Below are 18,119 nucleotides of genomic sequence, written 5' to 3' on the forward strand. Positions count from 1 at the left end.
TCTCCTATGTTTCGAAGAATGGTCGGGGGGAGGGATAAGACCATAAGATATAGGAGCAGATGTAGGCCATTTGGCCCATCAAGTCTGCTCCATCATTCGATCATGGGCAGATCCAATTCTTCCAGTCATCCCCACTCTCCTGCCTTCTCCCCATACCCTTTGATGCCCTGGCTAATCAAGAACCTATCTATTTCTGCCTTAAATACACCCATTGACTTGGCCTCCACAGACTCTCATGGCAACAAATTCCACAGATTTATCACCCTCTGACTGAAGTAATTTCTTTGCATCTCTGTTCTAAATTGACATCCTTCAATCCTGAAGTCATGCCCTCTTGTCATAGACCCCTTACCATGGAAAATAACTTTGCTATATTTAATCTGTTCAGGCCTTTTAACATTTGGAATGTTTCTATGAGATCCCCCCTCATTCTCCTGAACTCCAGGGAATACAGCCCAAGAGCTGCCAGATGTTCCTCATACAGTAACCCTTTCATTCCTGGAATCATTCTCATGAATATTCTCTGAACCCTCTCCAATGTTGGTATATCCTTTCTAAAATAAGGAGCCCAAAACTGCACACTATACTCCAAGTGTGATCTCAACATCACATCCCTGCTCTTATATTCTATACCTCTAGAAATGAATGCCAATATTGCATTCACCTTCTTCACCACCAACTCAACCTGGAGGTTAACCTTAAGGGCGTCTGGCACAAGGACTCCCAAGTCCCTTTGCATCTCTGTGTTTTGAATTCTCTCCCATCTAAATAATAGTCTGCCTGTTTATTTCTTCCACCAAAGTGCATGACCATGCACATCCCAACATTGTATTTCATTTGCCACTTCTTTGCCCATTTCCCTAAACTATCTAAGTCTCTCTGCAGGCTCTCTGTTTCCTCAACACTACACGCTCCTCCACCTATCTTTGTATTTTCGGCAAATTTAGCCACGAATCCATTAATCCTATAGTCCAAATCATTGGCATACATTATAAAAAGCAGCGGTCCCAACACAGACCCTAGTGGATCTCCACTGGCAGCCAGGCAGAATAGGATCCCTTTATTCCCACTCTCTGTTTTCTGCCAACCAGTCAATGCTCCACCCTTGCTAGTAACCCATGCCTGTAATTCCATGGGCTGTTATCTTGCTAAGCAGCCTGATGTGCGGCACCTTGTGAAAGGTCTTTTGAACATCCAAGTGCACCACATCTACTACATCTCCTTTGTCTACCCTGCTTGTAATTTCCTCAAAAAATTACAGTAGGTTAGTCAGGCATGATTTTCAGGAAGCCATTCTGGCTTTGGCCTATCTTGTCATGTGCCTCCCAGGTACTCCGTAATCTCATCCCCAACAATTGATCCCAACAACTTCCCAACCACTGATGTCAGGCTAACAGGTCTATAGTTTCCTTTCTGCTGCCTCCCACCCTTCTTAAATAGCGGAGTAACATTGAATATTAGATCTCATTAAATATTGAAAGACCTAGATTGAATGGATGTGGAGAGGATGTTTCCAATAGTGGGGAAATCTAGGACCGGATTGCACCACCTCAAAATACAAGGACATCTCTTTAGAACGGAGACAAGGAGGAATTTCTTTAGCCAGAAGGTGGTGAATTTGTGGAATTCATAGCCTCAGGTGGCTGTGGGAATACTTAGAGCAGAAGTTGATAGGTTCTTGATTAGAAAGGGTGTCAAAGGTTACAAGGAGAAGGTGGGAGGATGGGGTTGAGAGGGATAATAAATCAGCCATGATGGAATGGCGGAGCCAACTCAGTGGGCCAAGATGGTTAATATGACTAGGCTTGGGCCTAGTCGGGCTGCTCCAGAGAGCTGATCTAAGGACTCTGTTTAGTTCAGAATGTTTCATTTGCATGATGTGTGTTTTTTTTCTCTGTTATAGTCTTTTTTAATTGGGTTCTTCAGGATTTTTGCTTTGTGACTGCCTGTAAGCAAAGAAAATCTCAAGGTGTATAATTTATACATTCTTTAATAATAGATGTACTTGAACCTTGAATCCTGCTCCTATTGCTATGGTCAAACATTATTTAGTGACCATTGAGAGGTCAGAGATTTGTGACCTGTGGTATATGTGTATGGGGAATTAGCATATCTTCCAGAATGGTATTATAATTCTCACTCATGCAGAAGATTAATGCATGATGCACAGGCTGGTAATACTTCAGTAGATCTTGCCAAAGCTTGCTGATAAGTAAAGGCCTTTATCTCTGTAAGTGTAGTGAAGTTTTGGAATTTTGTGATTAGATACAAAAGCTCAGACCGGTTGACAAGTTCCAGCACCTCTGTTGATTCACACTGCCACAGAGTTCAGTAACAGAGATACAGACTCACTGATGTTTGCCTGCTCTAACACTAGGGAACTCATCATTTCAATGTATATTTCAAAATGTAGGGAAGAAAATTAAGTTACAGTACTTGTATATTTGTGAATGTTGCTGAGTATGTGGGATATTGGAGCATTTCGAAAGCCTGAAATCTTTGGTAGATGGCGTAGCCCAAGGGAACTGCGTCCGCACATGTGACAGGTGATCTGTGACCTTTCAGCACCATGAGAGCCCCTGGTGCCATGCTGAATATAACTAATGTCCAGGATGCCCACAGCCAGAAAAGTTTGCTTAAAGACACATAGCAGGGCAGTGTGAGATTCAGCTTTGAGTAAGGGCCACAGATTCACACTGAATGGGCCAGGGTAAGTGCAGGGAAATGAGGCTTAGCATCAGCCACAATTTTATCAAATACTTCAATTTCTTAAATTCCAAATCTGAGCTTGCCAAATTATATATTATATAGAGACAGAGGTTGCTAGAATCTAGAGCAGAAACTGCTGGAGGAACTCAGTGGGTCAGGCAGTATTTTGGGAGGGGGTTGGTTGGGGTAGGTGGGGGGAATGGATAGAAAATTTTAATCCAAAGTATTGACTATCCTTTTTCCTCAGAGTGTTAGTATACTCTGGTCAGTTATAGGTCCAGCAAGGTGACTGTTCAGATCTTTAATTATCTTTTATTAGCACTGGGGAACACGGCAGAGCTGCTTGGGTTGGACTCCCTGCAACTAGCAGAGGTGTTAACACATCGATCCATGATTCTCCGAGGTGAGGAGATCAGCACACCTCTGACAGTGGAGCAGGTAAGAACGTGGCAGTGTTGAAGTTCTGCTCACAAACTGCTTCAATAATTAGGTTCAGATTGGAACCTATAGGCCCCAGCATCAACCGTGCTGGTGTTAGCTATAAAACCTCAGAATCGCTGGAAAACTACAACTGATTTAAAGTCCCATAACTTGGTGGAAGTTTTTTTTTAGTGAAGTACCCAAATTCACACCTGAGAATCCTCCAACAGTTTATTACCCTGGAGGAAGTCTTTGAGAGCAGCAGTTACAATTTAAAAGATAAAATGCAAACTAAAATCTGCTGTAGAACTGGGAATTCTGGAAGTAGCAACCAGGTTAAGCAGCACCCATGAATGATGTTTAATGTTTTCAATTGCAGAGATTTGTTCAGTTATGGTCTGAAACATTAATATTTCGAAGGCAGCATGTATTGTCAAAGATCCATACTATCCTGGCCACGCTATCAGACAGGAGGTACAAAAGCCTGACGTCTCACAAAACCAGGTTCAAGAAAAGTGCACCATCCTAATCATTATCTCAGCATAACAACACTGTGATCACTGCACATCAATGTTCTTTTTTTTGCTCTAATTGTGCTCTAATCTTGTACAATCTGTGTTTGACTTGATTTTAGTAGCTAACCAAAGTAAGCAGTTGTCAAGAAAGTGGGGTCCAGCAATAGACTCTTCCTACTGAATTTCAAAATACATCTGCTGTTTTAACAAAAACACACCAAGAAAGCTGATTTTAATATTGAGATGATATTTATAACAAAGATTTATTACTAACTTACAAAAAACAATTAACCCTGTTAATGTTGCTACCTAACAATTTAGTTAAGTCAGACATCCACTCTAGAAAAACTGCAAATTTCTTAGAACAATTTTAGTTCTTCTTTTCTGGTTGTGCTGTTGGAGATTAAGGTGTCAGTTGGGAAATGGTCACTTGGTCCCGAGGCCTGCTCTGCTATTCTTTATACTTTCTGTTTCTTCTTTTGGAGATTAAAGTGTCAATGGGAAATGGTCACTATTAAGGTGTCAGTGGGAAATAGTCACTTGGTCCTGAGATCTGTTTTGCCATTCTTTATATTTTATTTGTTTAGTGATACAGTATGGAATAGGCCCTCCTGGCCCCTCGAGCCATATTGTCCACAATTTAACCCCAGCCTAATCATGGGACAATTTACAATGACCAATTAACCTACCAACTGATATGTCTTTAGACTGCGGGAGAGAACTGGAGCACCCAGAGGAAACCCACGTGGTCACAGGAAGAACTTACAAACTCCCTACAGGCAGCAGTGGAGATTGAACCCTGGTCACTTGAACTGTAAACAACTACACTAGTGTGCTGTGGCTGATCTGACCTCCCCTTAGCCCTTGATATCTACAGCTTTCTGATGGAGAGAATTACGCTCTGAAAGATTTCCTGTCATTCTCAGTATTAAATAATTGATACCTTTTCCTGTGGTTACACAACAATCACAGTGGGGAGTAGGGTGTGGCTAGACTCACCCCACACTCTCACATGCAGGTGCTGGGTTCTTTTGGGCATTTGTGTTACAGATTGTGCTGCAAGCACTTCTTTACTATTTTCCCATCATTTCATGGCCCTCAAAGAGGCAGAGTTTAACTGTTTAATGGCCATATGATGCACATTAAAATAGATATTTTACAAAAAAACAATTAAAATGTGTTATTTGTTAAACACAAAATGCATTTAATTTTATGAAAGTGATTGCGACATTTCTGGTCAATGTACTCAATAGTTAAATGGAACACGAGAGACAGAAAATGCTGGAATTTGGAGCAAAAAATAAATTGCTGGAGAACCCAGTGGATTAAACAGCATCTGCGGTGGGAAATTGACAGTCAATGTTTTAAGTCTGCATCGTGAAGGGCCTCGACCACCTTCCGCTATAGATGCTACTTGTCTCGTAGTTCCTCCAGCAATTTGTTCTTTGATTTTAATATTTAATCTTGCAATTGAAAGCTAGGATGGAGGTAAAGCATTGTAATGAATTTAATGGCACATCTTGTACGATGTACATGCATAAATTTGCATCATTATCATCATCGTGTGCCACAACGTATGACATTAGCAATCGTGGTCCCGGCAGTGGTTTGCCGTTGCCTTCTTCTGGGCAGTGTCTTCACAATTATCAATACTCTACAGAGATCGTCTGTCTGGCACTTGTGATCTGCACTAGCTGCTCCCACGGCGTCCCGTGACCCTGATCGGGGGGCTAAGAAGGTACTACACCTTGCACCAGGATGACCTGCCGGCTAGTAGAGGGAAGGATTGCCTTGACCTCCTTTGGTAGGGATGCATCTCCACCCTGCCACCCCAAATTTTCAGAAATATGCTAATAAACCCTAATATGTTTTTATCAAATTTATTAAACAATCCAAAAGCCAAATGCAGCACACTGGGAATCAGAAATCAGAAGACAAAATTATGGAAATAATCAACATATTTGATATGCATTAGACGTAAGCAGATAGCATATGTAGAGATAGAAAGAGAATATGTATTTCAGCTTGATGATCTGGGATGGGATTTAAATCTGAGTAGCAGGAGACAGTAAAATGTAATTTAAATGATGTTACGCACTCTGCAGGCAGTGGATTCCAGAGATTCTATGGCCATGGCACTTTACTCCCAGTGTTTTACATGGATCATCCGGAAGATCAACAGCAGAGTAAGAGGAAAAGAGGACTACAAATCAGTGGGAATCCTTGACATATTTGGATTTGAAAACTTTGAGGTATAAGAATTAGAAAAAATATTTTTATTTACAATGTCATTGCAACAAAATTCTTTTGCTATTTTCCTTCATTTTTTTTCTTCTCTCCTGTTTTACTGGCCTGTGGTTCTCCACTACATTCCTCCTCTTTAATTTGCATTCAAACATGTCTTTCATCAACAGATAAATCGGTTTGAACAATTCAATATCAATTATGCAAATGAAAAACTTCAGGAATACTTTAACAAGCACATATTTTCCTTGGAACAGTTGGAATACAGCAGGTAAGGGAGCAATAGTTGGTTACACTTTCAAAAATAAATAATTCAAGATAATGAGTGGATTTGTGCTTCACTCAATGGTTTGCATAGGTCAGCAGTCCCTGAGTCGAATTGCTAATTTTAAATTGTTTCATATAGATTTCGATTGTATGTTAAATCAAAAACCTTCAGATGCCAAAACTCTGAAGTAAAACCAGAAAATACTGGAAATGTATTGGGCATCATCTGTGCAAAGAGAAACAATTAATGTTTCAGGTCAGGGAAAGATCCTACATTTGACGATAGGTTTTTGATCTAAAATATTAACTTTGCTTCACTTTCTACAAAATGAAAGTGTACCTGGGTTTCAGAATAATACCAGCCATAAAGAAGAATTTGATTCTAAAAGTGCTTGCTTCATTGAACACAATTTCTTTTTTGTTAGAGATGGAATAATCTGGGAAAACATTGATTGGATTGATAATGGGGAGTGTCTGGATCTCATTGAAAAGGTAATGTCTACACTTAAGTAGCAGTCCTATATGCATTTAAGCCACTCGTTGTGACATTGGTCTTGACATTGGAATTTCACTGGATTGTATGTAGTATTTAATTTTAAATCTATTAAGCTGGGATTTGGTTATCAGGTCGATGCCAAACTATTTCACACAAAGTGAGAGTATTCAGAACTCGAGCACTTAACAAGGATTTCCTGAATTTGCTGACCGTTCTCTCTATGTGGAGATTTCCACATGCTCTGAAGGTAAGCTCATTAAGCCTGTGGCAGAGCAAGAGTTTGGTGATTTCCTCGGTGGTCACCCAGGGTTGTCTGCTGACTGAACCAGAACCAGTTCAGACCTGTGGGCATGGACACAGCATCCAGTCATCTAACAGCTTCAAGGGGGAAGACTAACAATTTGTTCATTCATATTTATTTGAATTAATTGTTTTTCTTTAGTGCTTTAAATGGATTTCATGCACTTTTGAATGTTAATGTGGTTAAAATTTTAACTTTTATGTTTTCATTTATCTTTAATTATTTTTAAAGATTTGCCTGGTTTGACATCCACCATACAACAGCAAAATGTCAAGAATGCAGGAAATATGAAATTAAGAATTAAATTTTAAGGATTAGCTGTGTGTTGAATCTCTGTAGTTCTTTAGGTGAAGGTGGTCCCAGAAGGCTTAGGGAGGGGATTCCAGAACGTAGACTGGGTGATATAATTTCCACATCAGTAATATCTGAGGGGAACTCACACATCAGTACAACCAGGTGGTGGTGACTCACTATGCACCTGTTGCTATCGTCCTTTTTGATGGAAGGTGTTGTTGAAGAAGCCTAGGCAAGCAACTGCAGTACATTTTTTGACATGCATTCTGCAGTCAGCCTCCCACTTGTATAGTATGGTACTGCCACCCGGAGTCATAGCATAATACAGCATAGAAACAGGCCATTTGGCCCATCTTATCCATGCTGGCCAAGATGCCCATTTAAGCTTGTCCAATTTGCCTGTTTCTGGTCCATTATCCCACAAAGTGAAGTGTGAGGAATTGGGATGTCGTTGATGACCTCATTCATCCATTGAAAGCGCACAGAAGCCCTGGGGAAGCAGCAGAAATAGTGCACCATTCCAATGTTACTGACCTGTTGGCCATCTGTGAAAGACTCTTTGATCCTTGCCTTGGCTTCTTCAGCCACCTCAAAACCCAGAAAGCTAGAGCAGAAGCAGATTATCCTTGATCATAAGGAACTGCTTAAGAACAAAAGTGTCAAAAATCTTGAATGGCCATGCCTAAATGTAGTTTCATTCTCCACCATTGAAACTTGCAATGTTAAATTTGGCTGTGAACAAAAATGGTTCTGCAACCTCCTGTTTGAAACCTTTTTTAAAACCTCTTTTCAGTATATATATACTTTTCATCCTCAATTTCTTTAAATTCTACTTGACAATGTTGACTAGCAATGAACCCTGCAGTTTGTATAATCACCTCACTTTGCTTGAGATAGTCACATCTTGCATGACTGACGTGGCCTGTGTTTCTAGTGTTGCATTCTCAAAGATCCTTCAGAGTCAGGATCAGATTGACAGTAGCCCAAAGCTTTTGACTGGTGCCTGCTCTGGCCATTTTAAGTGATGCTGTTGCATTACTTAAAGATTCTGGGTTTGTATGGTCATGTATCTGGCTATTCATTACAATCAACAGACCTAGGATAGGTGAGACCACATAGTTTAATTGCCTGCAGTGTTGCGCTCTGTCACCAAAAAGCAGCAAAGAAATGTTACTGCATTCTGTTCTAGTTGGTATGCAAAGTACTGTTATGACTAATAATCATCCTAAATATCTTTAAACTGCATGTAGCATTGATGTTAGCAATTTGGAGCATTTGGTGGGGGTGGGAAAAGGAGTTCAGAAAGTAAGAATAATTAATTTCACAATTCTGGCAACAAATTCAATTGAACAATAAATTCAGAACTATTGCAAGAATGAATTGTTTGAATCATTAATGCATTCATCCATCATTACACAGCATCTGGAGACTGTCAGCTGACTGAATTGGAGCCAGATGTTCTGCAGACCACTCTGTTGGCAGTGTATTGACAAATTCCAACTCTGCAATTTGTAGTTTGTGAAATTAAAGTACATTTGTGACCTGTGGTTGTGAGTGTGCTTTCTGATCAGTGGTTCTGAATATAAAATTTGGAAATACATATCCCATTGTTTGGTCCCTGCCTCAGTTTCTTACCCCCCTCCCCCATCTCTGCTTCTTCCCTCCCCCTTCTCTGCTTCTTCCCCCATCTCCGCTTCTTCCCCCCATCTCCGCTTCTTCCCCCACCTCCGCTTCTTCCCCGCCTCTTCCCCCCGTCTCTGCCTCTTCCCCCCGTCTCTGCCTCTTCCCCCCCGTCTCTGCCTCTTCCCCCCCGTCTCTGCCTCTTCCCCCGTCTCTGCCTCTTCCCCCCGTCTCTGCCTCTTCCCTCACCCCGTCTCCGCTTCTTCCCTCACCCCGTCTCCGCTTCTTCCCCCCTCCTCTGTGTCCGTTTCTTCCGCCCCATCTCTTTCTCTACCCCCTGTCTCCGTCTCTACCGCCGTCTCCGTCTCTTCCCCCCATCTCAGTTTCTTCCCCGTCTCAGTTTTTCCCCCCCGTCTTCGCTTCTTCCCCCGTCTCAGTTTCTTCCCCCCGTCTCTGCTTCTTCCCAGTCTCAGTTTCTTCCCCCCATCTCTGCTTCTTCCCTGTCTCAGTTTCTTCCCCCCATCTCAGTTTCTTTCCCCATCTCCGCTTCTTCCCCTGTCTCCGCTTCTTCCCCCCGTCTCCGCTTCTTCCCCCCGTCTCCGCCTCTTCCCCCACCCCGTCTCCACCTCTTCCCCCACCCCATCTCCGCCTCTTCCCCCACCCCATCTCCGCCTCTTCCTCCACCCCGTCTCCGCCTCTTCCCCCCTCCTCTGTCTCCGATTCTTCCGCCCCATCTCCGTCTCTACCCCCGTCTCCGTCTCTACCCCCGTCTCCGTCTCTACCCCCGTCTCCGTCTCTTCCCCCGTCTCAGTCTCTTCCCCCATTTCCATCTCTCCCCCCCAGTCTCTGTCTCTTCCCCCGTCTCCGTCTCTCCCCCCTGTTTCCATCTCTCCCCCCCAGTCTCTGTCTCTTCCCCCATCTCCGTCTCTTTCCCCCCCGCCTCCCTCCCCACCCCATCTCCGCTGCTAACCCTCCTGCTTCAAATCTGTGGTACGAACTCTGTGTCTTTTTCCACAGATGCTGCCTGACCTGCTGAGAGCTTTCAGCACCTTCCACTTTTATTTCTGATTCCCAGTGTCTGTAATTTTTGGGTTTGCAATTACCACTCACTTTGTGTTATGTTTGTGAGGGTAATCAGGTTCCTGTCAGAATCAGGATCAGATTTATTAATACTGGTTTAAATTGAAGGAATTTTTTTCTTTTGCAGCAGCTGTACAAAGTTTATTTACAATTAAGTAAAGTTTTGGTTTTTCATCTCAAGTCAATGACACCATGTTTGCCTTCATTACTCTCCAACATACACTTAACCTGCCATCGTCTCTTTGTAACTTGCCTCCACAGTAGATCTGGCTACAGAGTATTTGTTTCCTTCATCTGAGTCATTTAGACTAAAACATTTATGGTCTCAGCACTGATCCTTACAGTTATTGGAGTTTTCCAAATGGACCACAGTTCCGAACAGTTCCGAAGGCTCTTGGTGTGTATCACACAGCCTTACTTACAAGAGTAAGCTAACAGCAACTTGGAAATCTGGCCTATTATTTCTCATCCATTTATTTTCATGCTTGGAGTATTTTAAGCTTTTACTCAATTTTTGTGGCAATTGAGCTCCAGTGCATTTTGGAAAGTACAAGATTTTTTTCCTTGAGTTGTGAAATCCTCACGCTTATCCACAGGGGTAGGGAAGGAAGGGATGTTTAAAATAAAACTATTGTTTGCTTGAACAAAAACTGTTTGGAAATACAACTGTTGAAATAGAGGCAATCTTTCCATCGCTAATCTTAATTTTCATGTGTTGCTTTTCTGATGGATTAACAGTCACGAAAGGTATCTGTCCAATTGTTTAACATTTGAACCAGAAGCTCTCTGTTAGAGTATCAGTTCTAATACGTGAATTTTATTTTGCTGAGATGTCCTAACGTTAATGCTTTTTCTTCCAGAAAATGGGCATTCTGGCCCTTATCAATGAGGAGAGCCATTTTCCAAAGGGCACTGATAGTACACTACTGGAGAAGCTGCACAATCAGCATTCGGTAAGCTTTGTGGGCAGTTCTCTACTGTCAGTGAGTTCCTTGATATTGATCCCATTAATAAACCTGCTTAAAGTGAAAAGACAGGCAGCCAAGAATGATTCCAGGAATGAGAGGGTTACCATATGAGGAACTTTTGGCAGCTCTTGGGCTGTATTCCCTGGAATTCGGGAGAATGTGGGGGGAACCTCATAGAAATATTCCGAATGTTAAAAGGCCTGAACAGATTAGATGTGGCAAAGTTATTTCCCACGTAGGGGAGTCTAGGAACAGAGGGCACAACTTCAGGATTGAAGGACGTCCATTTAGAACAGAGATGCAGAGAAATTACTTTAGTCAGAGGGTGGTTAATCTGTGGAATTTGTGGCCATGAGCAGCTGTGGAGGCCAAGACATAGGGTATATTTAAGGCAGAGATAGATAGGTTCTTGATTAGCCAGGGTATCAAAGAGCATGGGGAGTAGGCAAGCGAGTGAGGATGACTGGAAGAATTGGATCAGCCTATGATTGAATGACGGAGCAGACTTAATGGGCCAAATGGCCTGCTCCTATATCTTATGATCTTATGGACTATATGTGACTGAATTGTAGCTATTAATTTTTGAGTGTGTTAGTTTTTCTGTAGCCAACTCCCCCTTCCACCGCAATCCATCATTTGGGCTGGTTTCTATTGCCAGTATGAGCCTGAACTATGTGAAGTTCGGAGTTTTAGCATCTGTAGAAGAAGGGGCAGGAGCTTTGCTTTGTGGTTCTGGTTGCCTTTAGAAACTTTGACCTGTGACTAGAAACTTACCAGTTTTCATCATTTACAAAAAGACCAACACAATTAAACAACAAAGCATTTCAAACTCTTGCCTTCCTGTTGTTTGAATGAAGCCTGTCAGATGGTGGATGTAAACTACTGATTCTTCCATTGTAGGTAAATAGTGTAAAATAAGCCATCTAAGTCTTCATTTGTTGTTGCATTTCATTAGCTAATATGTGCACCACAGAAATAGGTTTATTTAAATTAGTTCTTCAGAGTATAGTACATTACCGGTAGTCTGTTCGGCCTGGTATGGGAATAAGCCCAAAACAAACTCCTGACAGAATCATCCAAAAGGTATTAACTTGTTTTACTAACAATCTACATTATATCCTCTTACCAGAGCAATCCATGTTACGTGAAGCCCAGAGTGATTGACCATTACTTTGGAGTGAAGCACTATGCTGGAGAGGTAGTTACTCACTTTTCAACACTATCCCTAACAACAATTCTTATTGCGACAACTGATAATGCTGTGAAGGACTCTCACCAGCATTGTTTTATCAATGTCTCTTCTTGTATTTCATTTATGCTCTTACCTTTTCCTTGCCAAGGTTTTATATCACGTAAAGGGGATTTTGGAGAAGAACAGAGATACCTTCAGACATGACATTCTCAACTTGTTACGTGAAAGCAGGTACTAACTTTGTTGTAGTTCCTTAGTTGCTCAGGGCAATATTTGAGGGAGATGGAAATCAATCCTAAACTATATTTCATCTTTTAGTATAATATGGGAGCAGGCAGTTCAGCCTATCATGTCTGTCATCTCCCGGAGCAATTCCATTAAGCCAAGGTGGGTCCCGCTGAAGGGTCTCAGCCCAAAACGTCAACTGTACATTTTTCCACAGATGTTGCACGGCCTGCTGAGTTCCTCCAGCATTTTGTGGAGGAATTCAAGCCAGGCTGAACAGGAGAGAGGAGGGATGGTGATGTTGAGGATATTTACCTTGTTTATTCAACAGTGGATGGCACTGTGGCGTATGGATAGTCTAATACCATCACAGCAACAGCGCCCAGCTTCAATTCCATCGCTATCTGTAAGGAGTTTGTCCTCCCCATAACTGCGTGGGTTTCCTCCCACATTCCAAAGATGTACAGGTCACACGGGTGTAATTGGGCCTTGTGGGTTTGTAGGCCAAACAGAGCCTGTTATCGTGCTGTATCTCTAAAAAAAAATAAGTTTTTGGAAGACTTGTCTGTAGTTTCTGAGATTTGTGCAGCAGGTACCTAACAGCTCACCTTCCACCTCTCTATGAACACCACTCTCTGCCTGAGATGGTGAAACTAAGCTGCTCCAGAACCTCCAGGAAATAAATACATGCACTGAATCTTTCTTTTTAAAGCCAACATGCTTGTTATCTGCACTAATTCTAAAAATGATTAATTGACTGTTATCAAGAAAGACATATAAAAATTCCTTGATAGTTTTTTTTGTGTAAGTGACATGAAACATATTTAAACAGTAGTTTTGCATGATTTCTCTCTTTCAGAAACATTCATATCCTGTCTAGTGACCACATCAAGCTAATTGGTCAGATCATTCAATTAAAATAAATTAGTGTAACAAGGCTTCATATTCTCAGCTGCTGCTGCTTCTTCAGGGGACGATTTAACTTTAATTCCAGCATCAGTTGCTTCTGTGAAAGGGCCAGGCAGAAAATAATTTTGATTGTCCTTAGTGAAGGAAGCTGAAAACAGCTGAGGGAATACAGTTCCCTTGGGAACGGCATAAACCATTCAACCATCAGTTTATTCACCAGGTTTGTTGGCAGTAGTTGCTCATTTCTGCTTGGATTCTTGTTCTGGAAATATTTATTTTTTACATGGCCATTTGTCAATTCCTGAATAATGATGCAAAAAAACCAAACTCTGGTAAAATACAGTTTGATCCCATCATTCTTGCATTGACCAGAAATGTTTCTTATATTTCCACGTTTCTTCAGAGTTAGAGCAAGTCATGTTGGCACATCAAGTCTGCGCCAGTTTGCAGATCAATCCTAAATCCCACTGCATTTTCTCTAAATTGTCCTTGCACTCCCAGACACCAACAAACCAATGGCAACTAACAAAAGGCCAGTCAATATACTGCTGTGTTTGTCTGTGGGGTGTGGGAGAAAACTGGCGCATCTGCGAGCAACTGGCAGTCAGTGAGAGAACATGCAAACTGCACCAGAGGTCAGATCTTTGGAACTGTGAGAAAAGCTCTACCAGCTCCACTACTGTGCCTCTTAATGTCTGCTTAGAGCACAAGATGCTGAAGGAGCCATGTGGGAGCTCACTAGTGCAATGACAGTGCAAAACCTAAATGATAAGTTATTTTCATATTGAGCTAGATGTGCTTCATAAATTGTAGGGATATCAGTTTCAATATTCTGTTAATTAATGTTTCATTAAAAGTAAGCAGATTTATTTTGTTCTTGCATCACAATATAATTTGTAACTTGGTTTATTATTACCATGAGTACCGAGGTCCAGTGAAAACTTTTTGTTTGTCATCTATACAAATTATTTCACAATATTAAATCATGCCAGTACAAAGGAAAACAATAAAAGAATGCAGAATGTAGTGATATAATGAAAGAAAAATTGCAGTGCACGCAAACAGTAAGGTTCATTTTATCAAACTAGGGGACTGTTCAATAGCAACAAATTTTCTCAGTGGTGCTGCTTCCTCAAAATATTTTTTGTTTATAATAGACTGATTGAAGCTGAACTCAAATATAATTTCAGACTACTTGTATCAAGTAGAAATTTGGAGAAACAAGAAATTAACTTTTATTGAATATAATGCATTTAATTGCATAATGGTGCTGATGCTTTGCAATAGTTCAACTCAGCTAAAGTGTTTTGTTGATGATTTTCATTTGTACTCCGAGTCTGAGATTTTTGCTTAAATGTCCAACAATAATCAGCCAGCACTGATGGATGCCAGTTGCCCCGATACTATTTCTCTAGACCACAATGTTCTGGTGAAATGTTTCAGCATGCTCATCACTGACAGGGCCAAGATTTGCAGGAAGAATGTCCAAATGGGAATACAGAAAAAGAATCTTTAGTGACAAGTTGCACTGCATGGTTTCGTCTGCTTGAAGCATGTTGTTAACCAGCTGAATGTAGTTTGATGTTCCGTAGCTGACAAGAACATTTTCAACAACATTCTTGAATGCATTCCATGTGATTTTCTCTAGTCACACTAGAAGATCTTCAAATTGCCTGTCATAGATGACCTGTTTAATTTGCAGACCAACAAAAATGCCTTCCTTAATCTTGACATCTGGTATTCAAGGAAATATTGATCTCAAATATCGAAATCCTTTATAGAAATTTATAGCCTTTCTAAAAGCTGTCCTGCCATGCAACATCCACCCTGCCTAAGCATGCCTGGATAAGATAGAAAACTTCTCAGCTTATGTTGTGGGCAACATTTTAATTGACATGAATTAAGAATTGACATAACAAATAAAGGAGATTAAAAAAAAAACAAATGGTGCGTGATAGGGAAATTTCATGGTAATCTACATGATCAGCAGCCCAACATCCATAAGATACACCTGAGAGTACACAGGAAGCAAAATCTTTGTTGTCCATTGTAGTCTTGTAACAGTGAGATAGAAGCCATCATTTAGTCTGGTGGTCTATGCTTTCAAGATTTTATATTTACTGTCAAGTGGGAAGTGGAGAAGAAGAGATACATCGTAAGTTGTACATTTCTTCAGTTTTACTAATAAAAGTTGGTCATTTGATGGTTTCATAGTGTTAGATTAAGTGCAAGTAACATCAGGTCACACTTTCCTCCACTGGCCTGCCTTTCATTTAGGACAGTTATAGCAGAAGTAATCTTCTGGTCTGGTCAGATTGAAAAGTATGTATTCCTAGCCTTGGGCATTCATAATTATATTCATTATTTCAGACTGGATTTCGTCTATGATTTAGTCGAGTATACATCAAGCAAGAATAATGAGGAGACACTTAAATCTGGAACCAAGCATCGAAAGCCAACTGTCAGCTCTCAGTTCAAGGTTAATATAATCTCCATTGGTTTTCTTTTGTGTGTATGCTCTGTGTCTGCAACCAAAATCAGTAAAGTGCTGTTGAATGATCAAGTTGAGTCAAAATCTACAGAGTAAGATTGGATTATACTGGAAAATAGGAAGCACAACTTATGATGTTAAAGCAGCAAGCACCAAACTGAGTTCATGGTGGTTGCACCGTGAATCAGAGCTAATTATCATGATCATTATCGTGGGCAACCCTTCCAAAATGGCAAATGCCAGCTTGAACTGTGCCAAAGGTAATCAAACCCAGGCTCAAATCTCTTTCAGGTGAGGTACTTAGAGCTGGAAGCTGTCCAACTTTTGGCAGGCCATTAGAGAAGTGGTGGCTCTCTGCAGATCGCCATACCCTGAAGCTGCACCTGGCTATGAGCTAAGAGATTGTCTACACAGGGCAGGGTGTTGACTTGGCCACCTAATCTTCATTAAGCAAGTTTCATACTTTATAATGTACAAAGTATAACAGCCATGAACAACTTGGACAAGGAACCCAAATGGTAGTTAGTTGGATGCTTCTATTGAGAAAGACAGGAAGTCCAATTTTGTTGGTGGCTTTCACCCAGAATTCAGGCTCACATTCCTTCTCCACACACCCCCCCCACCCCCCGCAAAAAAATCCCTTATTCCCGGTTCAGCCTTGGAAGCCCTCCAGCTGGCTCAAAGACATTAAATAGAGACTTCATTTACAACAACCCAGAACTCACAAAATCAGATATACTTTCTTTGTCCTATCTATTCCTTCCCCACTTGCTTTCTGTCTTTCAGTTCTGATGAAAAGTGTGCAGTCTAGAATGTTAAATTCATTTCTCTCTCCATTGATGCTGCTCATTTTCTACAATTTCTGCTTTTATTTCATTTTTCCAGCATCTGTAGTTTCCGATTTTCAGGCAATCCAGCGACCTACCTGTGGCATTCAGTGGCATTGCCATGGCCGGGCATCCAGCACCAACACTGCCGTTCACCAGTAACTCGGTTATTGAGGCTGTGGGAGCAGTTGCCTTGAGAGGCACACCTTGCACCCTAAAACCTTCCCCAATCTGCAATGCTGCTTTAAGTTGAGACCTCAGTGTCCTTTTTACCAAAATGGGATTGTTACTTTTATGTTGATGAGGGTCTCTCAGCACAGATGTAAGAGGGACTTTCAATCACAGTATTTCAGAATGAAAGATTGTACATGTACAATAACATTTCTTGTCTGTTGGATGTCTGGCTTGGAAAGGCTGGTAAGTAGTGTTGTGCTCTACTGTGTTCTTAAGCATGTTGCATTCCAGTGCAGCTCACTGAACCTAAGCCAGGAGCACGTTAGCTCACAAGGGAATGTGGACCTCTCAACTCAAGCCAACGTGCAGATAGTTGCAATTTGATGTGAAGACAGTCTGTACCATGTCTGGAGAGAAGATGATGTGCTGTTCCTTGAGTTTATTTCAGACTTTGTTGGGATAATGTAGGAGGTTACAGAAACGTCAGAGAAGTGAAAGGCAACACAGTATATCAGAGTATCTTTGTTGAAGAGAATACATAGTAAAATATTCATGATTTGTTCATGAAAATAAACATTATAAAGCCTGAAGGTTGAATTAATTACTTTGAAAGCTGTAACTATTTCTTTACGTATTTTTCAGAACTCACTTCATTCGCTAATGGCTACATTAAGCACATCAAATCCTTTTTTTGTCCGATGCATCAAACCCAATGTGCAGAAAGTAAGTTTAATGGGATCTGGATCTTGCTAGTACTTATGAGCCAAGTTTATGCTTTGGGTAAAAAACTTACAGCGATTTTCTTTTCCTTCAGTGGCAAATATATAATTATTGAAGCAGAAAATTGCCTTTTACATGAACCTGTACTTGTGAGCTAGTGATGAGAACTTTTGGGTGTTGTATGTCTAATGAGAAACTTTTGCTTTGCATTTTTAAAAAAACATCCTTTCATGTTGGGATATTGACAATGGTAAATCTGACTTGTAGAGGTGGTACTACCAGATGCAAGGACTACTTTTATCCCATTGTTATCAAGCGCTCTTATGTGCTGAGTGAAAACATCTTGATTGAGTGGTCTTTGCATTTTCTCTGCTACAGCAACACTAGTCTGTTCTTTTGACTACCTCAGTGTAATTATATATGGAATCATCTGTCTGGCTTGCAAACTAAAGCTTATCTTGATTATGTGACAATAATAAACCATCTGATCCGATATACCACCCGACTTACTACCCATGCTCATTGGCTATGATCATAGCCCCTTGCAGGGTCATTTCAGTGTGTAAGCATATATCTCAGCCATATTACTGTAAATTTGAATCTATTTCTTGGTCAAACAGTGTGTGCAAGGCAGTTTTCCATTTGTGAAGTTGAAAGGATTTTATAA

At 41.0% G+C, this 18,119-nt stretch overlaps 1 protein-coding gene across 1 annotated transcript in view; it reads left to right on the forward strand.

Moving 5' to 3' along the window:
• myo10 (myosin X) overlaps positions 1 to 18,119 on the forward strand; it is a 264,485-nt gene that overhangs the window by 190,451 nt on the left and 55,915 nt on the right. Inside the window, exons 11-19 of the mRNA XM_059945625.1 lie at positions 3,029 to 3,147; positions 5,750 to 5,896; positions 6,059 to 6,159; positions 6,581 to 6,647; positions 10,807 to 10,899; positions 12,044 to 12,112; positions 12,255 to 12,337; positions 15,611 to 15,719; positions 17,375 to 17,455. Coding sequence (XP_059801608.1) covers positions 3,029 to 3,147; positions 5,750 to 5,896; positions 6,059 to 6,159; positions 6,581 to 6,647; positions 10,807 to 10,899; positions 12,044 to 12,112; positions 12,255 to 12,337; positions 15,611 to 15,719; positions 17,375 to 17,455 — 869 coding nt within the window. The remainder of the gene's footprint in view (positions 1 to 3,028; positions 3,148 to 5,749; positions 5,897 to 6,058; positions 6,160 to 6,580; positions 6,648 to 10,806; positions 10,900 to 12,043; positions 12,113 to 12,254; positions 12,338 to 15,610; positions 15,720 to 17,374; positions 17,456 to 18,119) is intronic.

This window comes from Hypanus sabinus, chromosome 20, assembly GCF_030144855.1.
Source record: "Hypanus sabinus isolate sHypSab1 chromosome 20, sHypSab1.hap1, whole genome shotgun sequence".
NCBI lineage: Eukaryota > Metazoa > Chordata > Chondrichthyes > Myliobatiformes > Dasyatidae > Hypanus > Hypanus sabinus.